The sequence below is a fragment of the Bombyx mandarina genome, chromosome 11 (assembly GCF_030267445.1).
Source record: "Bombyx mandarina strain Sakado chromosome 11, ASM3026744v2".
Taxonomy (NCBI): domain Eukaryota; kingdom Metazoa; phylum Arthropoda; class Insecta; order Lepidoptera; family Bombycidae; genus Bombyx; species Bombyx mandarina.
The window spans coordinates 6451210-6468668 of NC_143218.1; the positions used below are offsets into that span (position 1 = coordinate 6451210).

At 38.5% G+C, this 17459-nt stretch overlaps 1 protein-coding gene and 2 long non-coding RNA genes across 3 annotated transcripts in view; 1 reads left to right on the forward strand and 2 right to left on the reverse strand.

The window, feature by feature from the left end:
• The window catches only part of LOC149501980 (uncharacterized), a 110602-nt gene extending 101148 nt beyond the window's left edge, over nt 1–9454 (reverse strand). The window contains exon 1 of the long non-coding RNA XR_016323764.1: nt 8686–9454. This is a non-coding gene — a long non-coding RNA (uncharacterized LOC149501980). The remainder of the gene's footprint in view (nt 1–8685) is intronic.
• Nucleotides 1216–16911, forward strand: LOC114242216 (N-acetylneuraminate (7)9-O-acetyltransferase). Its single transcript, XM_028173293.2, has 11 exons — nt 1216–1683; nt 2145–2241; nt 4119–4222; nt 4696–4852; nt 6790–7051; nt 8278–8507; nt 9461–9745; nt 10215–10524; nt 11283–11378; nt 11792–11937; nt 12231–16911. The coding sequence occupies exons 1-11, from the start codon at nt 1551–1553 to the stop codon at nt 12796–12798; spliced, it is 2388 nt and encodes a 795-aa protein (XP_028029094.2). The 5' UTR covers nt 1216–1550; the 3' UTR covers nt 12799–16911.
• LOC149501984 (uncharacterized) lies at nt 3507–4201 on the reverse strand. The gene is made up of 2 exons (XR_016323763.1): nt 4064–4201; nt 3507–3624 (listed from the first exon to the last, which is right to left on the reverse strand). It is a non-coding gene; the product is annotated as an uncharacterized LOC149501984 (long non-coding RNA).
• Nucleotides 16912–17459: the final 548 nt, after the last annotated feature.

Here is a 17459-nt window from a genome sequence, read left to right on the forward strand (position 1 = left end):
GGCTGTCCCATCCTTCAAACCAAAATGCATAACTGCTTCACGGTAGAAATAGGCGGGGTGGTGGTACCTACCCGTGCGGACTCACCATCAGTAAAAGTATCCTAAGTGTTATAAAGTATCCTATATAATTTATATTATACTAGCTGCCCTGACGTATCGCCTAACGGTCAATGAATGTCGTGTTAAAGATTAGCTGAACTAAATATCGCTTCTCTATTAATGCAGAACAATCCAGGCGTATCGTAGCTTGATATACATTTTTCATACTTTACACAAAATAAATTTTTGAACGCACACATAAATATTTGGCAAACAATATAATTACGTATGTAAAAAACGATGGGTCCCTTTTTACTTCTTATGCACAAATAAAATAATAAAATAATATGTGTTACTATTAAGTCGTAATAAATGGTTGCTAGACATCTTTGCTATATTATGTGTACCTATTGACTGTGTGCTCATTCTAGATCTGTGATATTAAGATACACTGGTACTTAATAGCTCCATGGATACACTACAGCATAGATCTATGGTATAAATATTTGACACCATAGGGTGCGTTCCACTAAGCCCCCCCCCATGATCAAAATACTCCTTTAGTCGTAACACATAACGACCGCGGTCGTTGTGGTCGCGGCGAAAACGTCACTTATGACGTCATGACTTACGCTCATGCGAAGCTCACGACGACTCATCTAAAAAGGTGGGTCGAACTGATTGTTGAGAAAATTAGCGGCATTTTCAAAACTCAAAGCATCAAAAATGGCGACCGTTAAGCTTACGTTACTTCATGCGGAAAGAAATACTATCTGGAGCATTATTGCGACCTCTTACCAAATATTCAAGTGCCGCTGCAAAAGACATTTTAATTACATTTGAACGTAAATTAATTAAATACACCACTAATATTAAATATAAAAAATTAAATTATAAATTTTTTCAATATAAATCGATTTAAACATTAATTCATTATGTTTATTTTCAAGGCTTACAGATTATAACCTAACCTTAAATCTTTTTAATAACTCGTCGTTTGTATTATTTATATCCACACTCAAAACGCTCTATAATCCATTCCACTTGAGTTTACGACAGTAACGCTCACAAGGAAGTGGGACGGGAAAAATTGCGGTCGTGAGCGTGATCGTTGTGAACCTTCAGTGGAACGCACCCTTAATGTGATTTATGACCAGAGATAATACATTCCATATTTGTTTATGTATGATTATTTAAGGGTTTTGACAGTTTTGACTAGTTTTGAGTCCCCACCAAGGGCTTTGGAATAGAAAATTTAAAATAAACAAAGTAAAGCGTAACTAATACGTATAGCAATCCAATAGTAAAGTAATATCAGAGAATGTAATATAGGTACCAATTAAACAGATGTGAATATACATATATTTTTAACAACAATTATTGGTCGTAAACTTGACAATAAGTATTGCCTACATTAACCCAAATTAAAACTGAATCATAAAATTAATTCCCATATTATTTACTGTGTTGGATTTTGTCTTCAATGCTCGAATTTTCAACTAAATATCATCATGGTATCGCACGGGAAAAAGACATCTGCTGAATGGTTTATAGACCAGTTAAATGTGGATAACGCTAAACGTTTAGCATTTGTGCTAGTGATAGGCTTTATTGGATATCATGGAATTCTACATTTGAGATATGGTTAGTATTCTTTTATTTTTCACATAGTAATAAATATCCAAAATTACTTAAGAATATTTTCATCATTTTGAAGTTACTGCCAACAAATATTAATAGAAAATAAATACATATACAACTGATGATAATAATTTGTAGCCTATGAGTTATGCTAAGTTGTCTCGTTATGAAAAGTGATATGTACATATATGTATTATACATCATGCTAAAATTACTAAAAATGATGGTGGTAGGACCTCTTGTGAGTCCGCACGGGTAGGTTCCACCACCCCGCCCATTTCTGCTGTGACGCAGTAATGCGTTTCAGTTTGAAGGGTGTGGCAGCCAGCCGCATTAGAACTTATAAGTCAAGTTGGGTGGCGCATTTACGTTGTAGATGTCTATCAGTTCCAGTAATCACTTAACACCAGGTAGGCTGTGAGCTCGTCCACCCATCTAAGCGATAAAAAAAAAACTTTTTCCAGGCTCTGACTCTTGCACTTGGTTGTTGACATCAGGCCGATATAAAGGTGATCATGAATGGCAACCTTATGGTTGTATGTTGCATCGGTATTCCAAAACGTAAGTTCCATTATTTTTAATCATGAACATGATGAAGCCTGAAAGAATAAATTTTTTTTCTAAAATAGATAGGTATGTCATAATGTGTTACATGACAAGTATAAAACGTCTTATCAGTCTTAATTTTTTTTTTATTAATTATTAGTAATCTTAACGTAAAGTAAAATACTTTTGTAGAAGCAATTCAATTAGGAAATGAATTAATGAAAAAGGAAACAAGATGATACTAAGATACATATTATATTGATATGATAAAAGTATAATATTCTAGAATGATGTAAACAGAAAAATAATTATTATATATCACATTAGTCAATCCAAAATATACAATATAATAAAATAATTAGCTTTAGAGCTCTTATTTATTTATGTTATCATCTTAATAAAGTATAAATAAATAAAAGCACAATTGAAATTACAAGTTCACAGATAAAAAGATACAAAAAATATGAATTCAGAACATACATTTAATAATAAAGAGGTAAACGTAAAGAAAATGTGGATGGCTGCTTATTCTTGAATTCCACAATAGAAATGTTATTTAAAAACTTAAGGACAATTGAGGATAGAGTGGTAGTATCAATTTAAAAGGTGAAACTGTTGACATTGAATTTTTTTTGAAATAAATAATAAATAAATATTTACTAACAATCACGCCACGTTAACTGGTCCCATGATAAGTTCGTAAAGAACTTGTGTTACAGGTACCAGATAACGGAAATAAATGTAAGATTTTTATTATACACATACATATATTTAATATACATCCATAACCCTGGAAAAGACATTTATATTTATGATACAAATATCTTCCCTTGGCAGGATTCGAACCCGCAACCCCCTTGTGTAGTGACCATGTCACTTACCACTACATCAGATGGCCGTTTTGCATTTTGTTTCTAGTAATCTCCTAATTGTCAATTTCAAGATTTATTATTTTAATGGATATGAATGCTAAATTATTTAACACAAAGAATGTTTCTAATGTCGTATTAATTTCGGTTTTTATGAGTGGTAGAAGATGTAATTAAACTTTAGTTTTTGCAGTCACAGCATTGCCAGCAGTCTGTGATCGTAGTTTTAATTATATCTATTTTGTGGTTGCTTTAAGTCATTCCATGCAAATTTTCTGACTGTCTCAGTGATGGTGCCAAGAAAAAAGGCTTGAAAGGTTGCTATACCATTTGAGTTCTAAAAGTTGCATCATAGCACCCCTCGCTCCTCCCGTATCCCCCATTGGAGAAGAGGTCATTCACAGTTTTCAACATCATCTGGCTCTTGAATGAACCTCATCCCTTGTATTAATAACTTTCATGATTACTCACCATCCAATGGGCCAACAATGGTAATAACTAACTTTTGGCTATATTGTTGCTATATCTACTAATCACCCTCTCTTTCTGGTCGTTCCCTCAATGCTGAGGATCGTGACTGTATGTCAATCTTCTCCACTCGGTCCGGTTCTGCGCCATATGTACCGCTCCCTGTATCTGGCCTCCAGTCACCTCCTTGAGTTGGTCCACCCATCTAGCTGGCGCTCTTCCTCTAGCGCGCTTCCCCTCTATTTGTCCGAGAATTATGAGTTTCTCCAGGCTATGCAATGAGGATCGCATTATGTGCCCAAAGAAACTCCGGATCCTTTTCTGGCACATAGTCAGCAGGCGCTTGGTGACCTTCAGCTCTTTGAGGATGGAGGATATTGGTTCTCATAGCTGTCCAAAGAATGCGTAGCAGCTTTCTCCAGCAATACATTTCAAAGGCCTCGATCTTTTTGCGTTCCTTTTTCCTGAGACACCAAGTCTCCACCCCGTACAGGAATCACCTAATCACCCTAAGACAGACAAAATTATCTTAGATCTACAATAATAATGTTACAGGGATGCACGCCGCTGTTTAAGATATTTAGCTTTCTGGGGAAAGTACAACAGTTTTGCTTTTATTGGTGATTCAAGAATTGAACAACTTTATGAATATTTTATAGGTAAGATTATTAAATAATCACAATTTTGTAGCAATTAAATATTTAGTAAAGGAAATTGATGGAATAAAATCACAGATAAAGCGATTTTTCAGAGCATAGAATTTGTGGGAAAATGTATGTAGACATATACTTAGCAGTTATTGAATTGATGCAAAGATAAATTAAAACATAAAATGATTCAGGATTGTGTGTTCTTTAATTTTGATAATTTTGATTGTTACACATAATATTGAATATATGGATGAATAAAAATCTAACTTAAAAAAAAAATGTCATGTCATAGAATACACTCAATGAAACATGTCAATATTTACTATCTACCAATTACCAGTACTTGCTATGCAGAATAGGGACAGAAAATATTATTTGAATCATTGTGGAAGTTACCAACTTCAATTGTTTCATTTTCAGTAAAGACTTTTTACCATAAACATTTAATAGAACTCTTTTCAAAACACGTTTTTCTTAAATAGGTCTTCTAAAAAGTCGTCTTGACACGGACCCTGCATACTCAGTGACTGAGCATCGGATGCCAAACTACACATACATAGATCGGAAGCTGAGGTTATCTGTGACATTTATATACAGTGATGATGTATCCAAGACCATGGTCGATCAGTTTAGAACATGGTAAGTTGATTCATCATTCTCCTGCCCTTCTCCCAGTCACGTGGGGTCGGCGCAACGTGTTTTCTCCTTCCATACTCCTCTATCATATACCATTTCTTCACATTTCGCCTTTCACGCAATCCATCTATTTTTTCTTAGGTCTATCTCCTCCTCTAAAGCCTTCCACACTCATAGTTAAAACTCTTAACAACCTCATTGTCATTTCGTCTCATTACCATTCCAAGCACGCACTTCTCAAATTCTCTGTCATAGGTTCCACTTTCAGACTTTCTCTAACATATCCACATGGTAACATGGTAAGTTGATTATAGTTATAAAATATTTTACTTACCTAACACGTTACTCAAACTTAACCAACAAATATATCAAATAGACTCATTGCTAACATATGAATTATAATCACAAGATTTCATGTAAGATACTGTTACCATTGCTATTGATAGTTGAACATGCCCAGGGCCCACCTGACATTAGATATTTAGTTACTCAGTTCACATCACAACGTCAGTATCGTCAAAGGCTTTCAGACACTAAATACTATACTGGGTGTTAGGAGATCGCTTCCGAAATCGAAGACAGACGATAGTAAACAAAGTAAATTTTGGGAAGCGTGGTATCAGTGCCCGGGCACGCCGCGCCCTGGCGTTCGTTGATCCGAGGAACAGCTGTTTTTGATTTTGTATTTCATTGCTGGTTTTTTTTTTAAAGTAAAGTAATGTATTTTGTATGAAACTATCGTTTTATTTAGCTCTATTAACAAGATGGAGCGTAAATAATTCTAATAAAACGTTTTAAAAATATGATTTTTTTTTTTAAATCAGGATCATTTTTTTTTCGTCCCATCATCAAAGGTGTCATTAGTACTAAGTTATCGTCTGTCTTCGTTTTCGGAAGCGGTCTCCTAGCACCCAGTATAATCTTCTTCTATATAATAATATATAAAAATGAATTGCTGTTCGTTAGTCTCGCTAAAACTCGAGAACGGCTGGACTGATTTGGCTAATTTTGATCTTGAATTATTTGTGGAGGTCCAGAGAAGGTTTAAAAGGTTAGATAAATATGAAAATGTTCGGAATTAAATAAAAATAACAATTTTGTTTTTCCTTTCATCTGTCCCCCGTCGGACGGATTCCTTTTGTTTGTTTTAAGTTTATTTTATACGATTGAGGCACTACGAAGTCTGCCGGGTCAACTAGTATATACTAAATTTATTGTTTCGGCGGGTGGACGAGCCTCAGCCTACCAGATACCTAGATTTCGTATGTTCTATGGGAAAGCTCTGAGGAATTACTTGAGACGAATCGGTAATCTCCTTTTTATCATCGCACCAGCACCACCAAAGATGTCGCGTCTACGACCTGGAACTGTAATATTTTTCCATAATGCGTTTCATTCTTTCCTCACCTTTCGGCTCTGCAATTTACTTCACAATGTTTCCAAATCTCTACGACTAGGGCTCTCGGATCGATGTTTGACAGTCACTGATCGTGAGGGACGAGGTCTAAATCTCAGTTTTACAGCACAACCGCTGCCCCACCATTCAAACCGAAACGCATTATTGCTTCACGACAGAAATAGGCAGGATGGTGGTACCTACCCGTGCGGACTCACAAGACGTCCTACCACCAGTACCTGACATACATATATTATCTCTATATACGCATCTCTGAAAATTTATCGATTTTGATCCATACGAGACCTAAACAATACTTTACTAGATGATGTTACATACAACGTTATATACATATTATAAAAATATGTTTTATTATATTACCTTTGAATACATGTTGCATACATAATGAGGACAGTAAGATAGCATACGAATCCTATGTTGATATAGATACTTGTATATGCACATAGTTGATTTAGTAATTGTTTCATTCTTCAAACTGGAACACGTGACTATTATTGAGATTTATGAAAAGATTTCCTACCAGGCAGCGCTCAGACCAGCCACCTTCGTTGATAGTGGCGTCGACCGGACTCCGACTGCTCCGTACACGGAACACAACAACCTCCCTCCTAGAGGAATACCAGCGGAACCTCACGCGACTGGTCCAAGCCATCGATTCCCTCGCGGCGAGGAACACCCAGGTGCTGTGGAAACTCATGGAGCCAGTTGATGCTGAGAAGTTGAAGAACGAAAACAAGAAGATAACTAATGCTAATATCGACGCTTATAACCGCGCGGCCGTACAGGTTGATTAGTAAAATTAATTTCATTTTCGTAACCCTTTTAATGCTGAGCTTATTTTCACATTTTGCAGAAATCTCTAAATTATTAGATATTATTAGATGACCCGGTGAACTTCATATCACCTACATTTTTGTATAATTTAATACAATTTGTTTTTAATACAATTCATTATTGAATGCAACACAGTTGTACATTCTACATTCCCACAGACACAGATCACCAAGTTTCTCACCGGATCTTAAATATACAACAATCAATTACAACAATTTACAATAAAATAATTTTAAATTTTTATTTGAAAATGTTAATAATTTATTAAAATGATTGGTTTATTTATTTGATTTCCTAATTTGCTAATTATCTTTCTTTCTCTATTATAGATTTACACATTTATACACATTTGTGTACCAACATCGTACTGTTACGCGCTGGGGATCGGGATAAATAAAACTTTCACCGAATTACAAATTAAAACACTATTTAACACTTATTAGAACACTTAAGGCACACTTCACAATTCTATTCACTCCTTCCGCTTGGCTTCAGGTGATCGTCCGTCCGCTGTTTCGCCTCTAGTAACCAATAACCTCGTATGACCAATTACTAACTAAAACGACAAGTCTACAACTATCGAGAACATTCCCGGTAGTACGGGTCGTTTCGATATGTGTTTCCGCTATTTGATAATAGATGGCGTTACTCTTACCGGCGTAACAGTACTATAAGTGGCACGCGGATACTTCTAATTGTTACCCCCAGACACAGCCCACTGAGTTTCTCGCCGGATCTTCTCAGCGGGTCGCGTTTCCGATCCGGTGGTAGATCCTGCGAAGCACTGCTGTTGCTAGGGTCAGTGTTAGCAACACTCCGGCTTGAGCCTCACCTACACGTCAAGGAGAAGCTGAAATAGCCTCTCCAGGATATCAGCATAGGTAGGGAAAAAAAACTGCCTTCGCGTCTCTGCACAGCTTTTATAGTCGACACGACAAGTCTACAACTATCGAGAACATTTCCAGTAGTACTAGTCGTTTTGATATAATATGTTTCCGCTATTTGATAATAGATGGCGTTACTCTTACCGGCGTAACAGTACGATAAGTGACATGCAGATACTTCTAATTGCTTTTCCGTACATTCAGAGTGGAATGTGATCGAGTTCGACTATCACATTCTGCCCTCGAGTGAGGTTCTGGTGCAGCAGACTTGTAGCCGGGCAGTTGGTTGTCAGATCCTGACGCACAGCGCGGCCAAAGTGTGGGAGTCGGCGCGGCTGATGTGGTCGGCGGCGCAGTCCCCCGAGGGCGCGGCGCTGGGCGGCACGGCGCTGCGGCACTCGGCGCAGGTGCTGCTCAACATGTTCTGCAACGACCATATGAACTTCAACGACGGCAGCTGCTGCGCGCAGCCGGAGCCGCACTCGCAGCTGCAGGTGCTCACCTTTGCCGTTTTTTTCGCGTGGTGAGTCTCTTGTCTCCGTCCTCTAGTGAGCGCGCCCTCAGAGCGTATGTTTTTGGAGTTTACTCCTTTAGAATCGATTTACATATATAGGCCCGGGGTATGAAAATTATGGGGACCAAAATCGTACTAGCATGTCACACGAAATGCGTTATGCGCATTTCGTGTGACATGCTAGTACATGCGCCGGCAGTCCGCCACAAAGCCTCGTACTGATCGCGCGTTTCTCTCATTATTGTATTTTCATATATTTGTTAGTCGTTTGTTTTGTGTCTCGTTAATTTGTTAATAATCTGTAGTGTATCGTGTTGTCGTAATATAGAACTATTTCTCGTATTGTTTCGTTTAATTTTTTATATCCAGTAAACTCCAGTCGTGCGTCGGAGCGGACACACACACTTTTTTTTTTTATAGCTTTGATAGGTGGACGAGGGTTACTGGAACCCATAGACATCTATAAAGTAAATGCGCCACCCACCTTGAGATAATAAGTTCTAAGGTCTTAGTATAGTTACAACGGCTGCCCCACCCTTCAAACCGAAACGCACCACTGCTTTACGGCAGAAACAGGCAGGGTGGTGGTACCTACCCGTGCGGACTCACAAGAGGTCCTACCACCAGGAATGTAACTAGCGGCGTGGCAAAGTCGCCTCTGATTTTACGTAAAGTACCTATTAGCTGGTAGTCTAAGATCCAGCTACGCCCGGATGGGTAGGTGAGCTCACGAACTCAACATGTGAGAATTTCTTAAAACATAATGGACTAGAAGGATATTTGATTCCGATCCGGTTGTAGATTCATTCGGAAAGTTTCCTAGTCTTTAACCATTAAAAATGACTAAAGTATAATATATAAGTAGTGTAAGTACATTTTTCTTTTACGGTACTTTTTTTATACTGTAGAAGGAGAAGTTTTAAAAAATTCATAAAGAATAAAAACAATACGTTTTCTTCTAGCGCAGCTTTAGCCGGACTGAAGAGCGCGTGGCACTGGTCGCAGACCGTGCGGCAGCGGCTGGGGGGCTACGCCCTCGTGAGCCAGCAGCCGCCCCCCAGCGAGGAGCCCTCTCCGCTGGTCGCCATTGCAAAGCTCGGCATGATCATGTCGTACTTTTATTTGTGCGACAGAACAAACTTCTTTATGAAGGAGAATAAGTATTATTCGGAGTGGAGCTTCTGGTTGCCCGTGGGCTACGTGTTCGCTCTGGGCCTGTTCTTTACCGAAGACTCCAAATCTACTAGGTGAGAAACTAGGACAATTTTATTTGTATTGTTTACATTTTAAAAATAATCAGACTCTCTATTTGTGCGTAACAAAATCCTTCTTAAGTCCTTGAACTGCATTGCTTGTACGGTCCAAATGCAACCCCTGCTCCCACTTATAGAATAGGGAGGGATTATTAAGCATCTATGATTGTACATTTAAAGTTCCAATGACATTACTGCTTACCGCTTGGATATATTCAAATGAAGAGTGCTATTATTTTTGAACTTGTAAATTATCTTCATCTTCTTCCTCTTGCCCCCATGCCACATTGTGCTGGTTTTGTGGTGCAACCGGTGCTACGGATGGAGGGACTTCCTCTCTTTGTTTCTTCTTTTAGTGTACCTTTACTTCATCCGTTTTTGATTATAAATGTTTTACTTTACCTCTAATATTGTGTTATTAACTAAGAACTATAAAGTCAAACTGATGTTCCAAACGTTCCAGAGTTCTCCACCGCGAGCAGACGCTGGAGTGGAAAGGCTGGATGCAAATCGTGATCCTCATATACCAGGTGACCGGAGCCAGCAAGGTCCTCCCCATCTATATGCTGGTTCGGACGCTCGTCTCCTCGTATCTGTTCCTGACGGGCTACGGGCACTTCTACTACACGTGGAAGACCGGAGACACGAGCCTCGTGCGATACTTGAGGGTGATGTTCAGGTTGAACTTTCTGACTGTGGTCCTCTGTCTGACGATGAACCGGCCCTACCAGTTCTACAGCTTCGTGCCCCTGGTCTCGTTCTGGTATACTCTGGTAAGTCACTGGTTGACATTACTATGAGGTTTAGTTTTTGTCGGACAATTAGTGACTTCTTGACCGCAAAGCTCCTAATTGTTTTACAATGACAAAGATAAATATTTCATATTCATATTTCTTTCAGTTTCATAGACGGGTGTTGGAGCTCACGGTTCACCTGGTGTTAAGTGGTTACCGGAGTCTATAGACATTAATACCGTAAATGCCGCCAATCACCTTGAGACACGAGGTCTAAGTTTCAGTTGTGTAATAAAACAGCTGACCCACCCTTCAAACTGGATATGTGGTGCAAATAACCAGACCGTGGCACTTAACCGTGCGGGTCCACAAGACGCTCTGAGCGTTGAATGAGGAATTGAACCCGAATATCAGTGCATACACGTGACAGAGATGACTGTCCAACCGACAGAAAGTCGGGTTTGACAAGCTACTTTGTAGAACATTGGAAGCTGGTGGTTGGTACCACCACCCTGACTGTTTCTGCCGTGAAGCAGTAATGCGTTTCGGCTTGAAGGGTGGTGCAGCCGTTGTAACTATACTTGAGACCTTAGAACTTATCTCTCAAGGTGGGTGGCGCATTTACGTTGTGGATGTCTACGGGCTCCAGTAACCACTTAACACCAGGTGGGCTGTGAGTTCGTCCACCCATCTAAGCAATAAAAATAATCATCCGTGGTGCCAATCCACTACTTCGTCCACTCGACTAGACCACAAAAACTTTAATATTCACAATATTGTTCCAATTCGTATTTCAGATGTTTGTGATATTCGCTCTGCCGCCGCACATCGCGCCCTCCTCGACGCACACGGTGGAGTCCAAGCCGTACCAGTACCTCTATATCGCTGCTAAGGTCAGCTGATGTCCAATCAGTTGTAAACTTTCCCTAAGTTAGGGCCGGTACTATGTGTAACTGAAAGATGACAAAGGAATGAATGTTGCCAATTCATATAAATGAGGGATGAAAAAACTAAAGTTCCCTTGTGACTGGTTTCTTGCTGTGTGATGACTGTCTATGTGTATCTAACCGATATATGAAAAGCTTTATAGTATTGTGTTTTAGATTTAAATAAATGTCGTCTGGTCACGACTACCGCCTCCAGTGAGAATCATTTAAGTTCGTCTTGTGTCCTTAGTGCGGGTTGCCTGCCGCGGCCCTTTCTCTCTTGTATGTATCCGCTCGGGAACTTCGCTATTCTCACTGCAAGCCCTAAATTTCAATATGAATCGGGGGCCACTCATTCACGTATGCACTGTTTATTTCAGATCATCGGCCTGCTGGTGATAGTGACCGTGCTGTACCTGAGTGAGGTGTTCTTCCAGAAGATCTTTGTGACGAGGCCGTGGAAGGCCTTGTTCGTTAATTCCGACGACGACATACATCAGTGGTGGCTCATGTGGAAGCAGGACAGGTGTGTTGCTTGAAATTTTGTTTATAAACAGTTGTAGCTCTCTCTGAGCTCAGCGAAGCCAGGGGCAGTGGCCGGACATGCGCACGCTCGCAGGCGGGTTCTTTTAGGGTCCCACCGGCCACGGGCGACAGTTACTAGACTTAGTGGTGTACACTGGGAGATGTCTATGTCCAGCGGTGGACGATGGTGGGCTGATGATGATGATGAGGAAATTCTCGTTATAATCACTGAAAACAAATGGTCTGTCCGATCTAAAATGGAGGAAGAATTTGAAGAGTAAGGAGTGTCTGTAGGTACTCCGTGGCGTATGGCATGATGTTCGCGCTGCTGTACCTGCTGGGGCAGCGGCACGGGCTGCTGGAGGAGGGCGCGCGCGGGCCGCTGGTGGCGGGCGGCGGCGCGCTGGCGGGCGCGCTGCTGGCGGCGCTGGGGCTGGGCGCGTACGGGCTGCTGGTGGCGCTGTGCAGCAGCCCGGCCGCGTGCGACGAGATCCACAGCTACGCGGCGTGCGTGCCGCTGGCGTCCTACGCGGCGCTGCGCAACCTGTGCGGCGGCCCGCGCGCCAAGCACTCGGCGCTGTTCGCGGCGGCGGGGCGCGTGGCGCTGGAGCTGTACGCCAGCGTGTCGCACGCGTGGCTGGCGGCCGACACGCACGGCGTGCTCGTGCTGCTGCCCGCGGCCCCCGGCCTCAACCTGCTGCTCACCTCGTACGTGTTCGCGTGCGCCGCGCACGAGACGCACCGCCTCACGCTGCTGCTGCTGCCCCGGGCCGTGCCCGACGACTGGCGCCTTTTGCTGCGGAACCTCGCCATCTTCCTCGCCGTGCTCGTGCCCATCGGAATGTACGACGGTATGTTCTGAGCCGATACTCGTTAAGTACGGCTCCTTGTATTTAATTGTATGAAAGTGCGGCCTCTTATCATCATTATTGCGTGACCATAAACAATTTTGAAATAATAATAAATTTCTTTTTGAATGTCAAACTTAATAACGTACACTTGAAACACGCAGAAGTGTAACTTCTTGGACGGGAGAGAGGAAACTACCGTGCTGTTTTTGACAAAAGCATTGTATTTTTTTTCTTATCAAATCTGTGTTTTTATTATACGAGTTTTTTACACATACGTATAAAAAAAGCCGAAGAAAAAGCATATGAATGCTTAATTACTATTTTTGTGAAATGTTAGTCACAAAATTAAAGCTAATTAATTACTATTAAGAACTTACAGTTGACTTGTTGTGTGGTCTCACCTCAAATGACGTCACACGTAACGTAACGAAGTTCAGTAACGTTCAGACGAGTTTCGATAAGCTGGCGCAAGTATTTTGTAATCCTCCTCATCCAGGTCCGTATTAGTGTAGAATAAACAACGAGTGTAATATTAGTTTAGTTTTCAGATTAGTTTATTAAACTTAAATATATTTGTGTACTTAATGCGCTGTTCATATGGTTTGTGATGTAATAATATTTGTTTCGTCAATATGTTATACTTGCTTTTTGCAATTCGCTCTTATCTATGCGCAGCTCTGTATTTTTGAGGCTTAATCCTGAAGCATGCAATATCATTTAAGCCCACATACACATACATATATAAGACATATAAATGTTTGTACATACGCATAGGACATAATTGGCGGACAGTTTGGCGATTGTTGACAAAAACTAGTTATGTTTTTCATTCAAATTCATGTAATATTAATATATACGAGTAAAACAAAGTCGGATTTGTTCGAACACTTATAATTCGAGAACGGCTGGACCGGTTTTTATGGTCTTTGATTTGTTGTACACATTTGTCTCCGTCCCGAATAGCAGAATAAAGATAATAAAAAAAAAAAAAAAAAATTGATAGAAAAAATATTTCCCATACAAAATGTTCATGAATTTTGTTACTGTTAAATATTTAATGTGTAATGTTGTAAATGATAATGTATTCTACAAAGTCCTAGTACATTATTTTATTCTATCATAAATAGTTTTCGCAGGGCACGCGATGTAAAGAATATTTTAGGTAATTTTTTTACACCTTCGGTTACATTATTGCAGTTTTCGTAAGGATGCCCAATTTTTTTCAAAAAAGATTATAGCCTATATCACTCGGGAATAGTTTAGCTTCCAAACAGTGAAAGAATTTTTCAAATCGGTTCAGTAGTTTCGGAGCCTATTGAATACAAACAAACAAACAAATCTTTCCTCTTTATAATATTAGTATAGATTGCATTAATGTACCAATATTAAACATAGATGGCAGCGGTTCATAACGTTTCTTGAATCATTAACAGTGTTAAAAATAGCTGTAGGTACTACCTAATTAAAATTGTAATTTAAGTCGTTCAATTAATTGTCAGTGGTTATCTAAGTAAAATATATCTAAATTAAATAAGTTCACGTATTATATGTACCTGATAATAGATGGAAAAATATACATTATTTATGTAACACGATTTATGTGTAATATTTTATCGAGCCAATTTAAATAAATATAAATTTATGAGATTTAATAGTAGGTACATATTGAGGAGTGAAAGGTTATTTGGTTTAAACGACATTTCGATTAATAAACGACATTTATCTTTGTAATTAAAGTTCACTTTTATTTGGTATTAGTAGATAATTGAACTTCAATTATGTTTACCACATCCAAATAGCTCAAGAAGTTTTTATGTTAAGATGTCTTTTTCCAAATTTGAAATTTGTAAATGGCTCTTCTGTAAATTTGCAAAAATGTTGCTTCGACCAAATATTTGTAATTAAAGGTCCGTTTTATTTGGTATTAGCAACAACGGTTCGATATTTTTAATTGAACTTCAATTATGTTTACCACAGGCAGACGAGCATACGGCCCACCTGATGGTGAGTGGTTACCGTCGCCCATGGACATCAGCAATGCCAGGGGCAGAGCCCAGCCGCTGCCCGCCTTTCACCCCTCGATATATGCCCCTTTAGTATAATAAGAGAGTGTTTATTTGCCGCTGTCGCCTTTTGTACATCCAATGACCATCGGTCGTACTCTCTCTTCTCTACTTCTAAATTCTTAAAATCGGTTAAAATATAATATAAATATAATAGATTTTTGTTTAAATATATTAAAACTCTTTCTAATGAAATCGTAATGTCAGTATCTAGAACAGACTCTTTACGCTTCTATCACATGAGTGAGCTATACCCATAGAATATATTATATTTATTACATATTATAGAAACGATTTGTACATTCTTAATCCTATATTTTTGTTTATTTCATTTATGTTTTTTTTTTAGTTTGGATTTGTCTTAAACGAGAACAAACTTACGCATAAAAGTAGGGCACGACCATTACTGAAAATAAAATATTTAATGTTATGACCAAATATTATTAATAAATTCAGTTATGTAATCGGGGGAACAATATATTATTTAATAATAATAGGAAAATAATGATTGCTATAATTTTCTGTTAGATCTATGTTACATGCGTCTACAATCCATACGTAAATACGCAAAACTTAACGTGCTCATATAAAACTGCTGATTTCCATTGACTGATCCGGTGCCGTTTGCTAGTCTATGCTTCTCAACACATTTTTCTTTCCATGCTTAAGCTTTTAAAAGCTTTTGAAGAGTTTTATTTTTAACAGGTTTTTAAATAGAAAGGTATAAGTTAGGTACTATTACCTCCTTTTATTGTCTATAAGCTTTTGGTAGTTAGTTATCATGATCTCTGATGTTATGAATAATAATTTTTTTTTGGAAATAGACAAAGGTCTCGTTATCAGGCCAAAAAAATCTTCAAAAAAAATCTTGAAAGACAGGAATACTTTTTCTTTCAAATTGTCAATTACGAAATAGAAACCATAAAATGAGTCTAAATGTTAAGCAGTCCAGTGATTTTTGTCAAATTAGGACCATTGAGCGAACATTAGTGATATTTATTAAAATATTGAAAGTTGACTTCGCCTTATCGTTTATTAAATTTTAATTTGAGTGCCTCCTTAGTCGAGTGGCAACCTGGGCTGTTATTCCCACGGGCCCGGTTTTGATTTTAGGCCAGGGTGTATGATGATCAAAATGTTCATAGCGTGAAACGAAACGCATAAACAATTTTTTTTATATTATCTATGCAGTTTTCACTCAATCACGACTGTGACTTTTTGGCGGGAACGCGGTGAGTGAAGTTGTGTGATTTGTTTTATTTTGTCTATTTATTGTTTCTTTACGTTTAAATGTGTAATAACGGTGGTTTATTAACTGTTTAATATCTGTGAAAGTGCACAAATGTGGGAAAATGAAACAAAGCCGCTGGACGTAACTTCTCGGGATCCTCCAAAATGTCCACTGAAAAAAATCGCAATAAATGACCACCATTTTACTGAGATTATATTTCATCCCATGTCATCTCATCTCATTTCATTTAATTTCATCCCAGTTGATTAATGTCTCAAATTAATCATGTTCATTTAATTTCATTTCATATTATAATATTTCATAAAAATATGAATATAAATTAAAATAATACATGACTTAAAGGTCTTAGTAACCAGGTCATAAAATCCCTTAAATAAAAATCACAACTTTGGCGCCTTTTTTATAAATTTTCGATTGTTATAACTAAATATTATTGTCAGACTAAAAATATAATAATATAACATCATTTCCACAAAACCGACTTATCCCGACTTATACCGACCGGTCTCCTGACGGTGGATAAACCTTGTAAAAGATATTTGGTATTCGTTCCGTTAGAATTGAAATTGTCTGTGTTTCTGGTGTCTGTAATGCATTAGAAAATTCTAGTTTTAGTGGCCATCGACAGTGGCTCTTTTAGTATTAATTTATTAGTATTCTAACATTGTTCTGTTATCAGTCACATCTTCATAATCTTTTTTGTTTTATTTTAAAATGCACTGCGATTTTTAATGTAAGTAATTGTATATTGTGAAAAGTCTTGTGTGATGAATTCATTGGCAATAAAGAAAATTGTACACATACAAAAAGTTTTCTTATATCTATAATATTTTCTACGTGTATATTTGTGAAATAAACAATAAAATAAATTTGCCTCTATATTAACTGATTTATTAATATACAATATGTATTATGACGTAAGCTTTTGAGTGGTGGTAGGACCTCTTGTGAGTCGGCGCGGGTAGGTACCATCACCCTGCCTTTTTCTGCCGTGAAGCAGTAATGCGTTTCGGTTTGAAGGGTGGGGCAGCCATTGTAACTATACCGAGACCTTAGAACTGATATCTCAAGGTGGGTGGTGCATTGACGTCGTAGATGTCTATGGGCTCCAGTAATCACTTGACACCAGGTGGGCTTTGAGCTCGTCCGCACATATAAGCAATAAAGAAACAGCTAATTTAAATGAACGACTGGAAAATTGTTTTTTTAAAATTACTTTTTGGGTCGTCGTCGCCGTCGATTTTATTAATGGTGGTAGGACCTCTTATTCGCACGGGTAGGTATCACCACCTCACCTATTTCTGCCGTGAAGCAGCAATGCGTTTCGGTTGGAAGGGTGGGGCAGCCGTTGTAACTA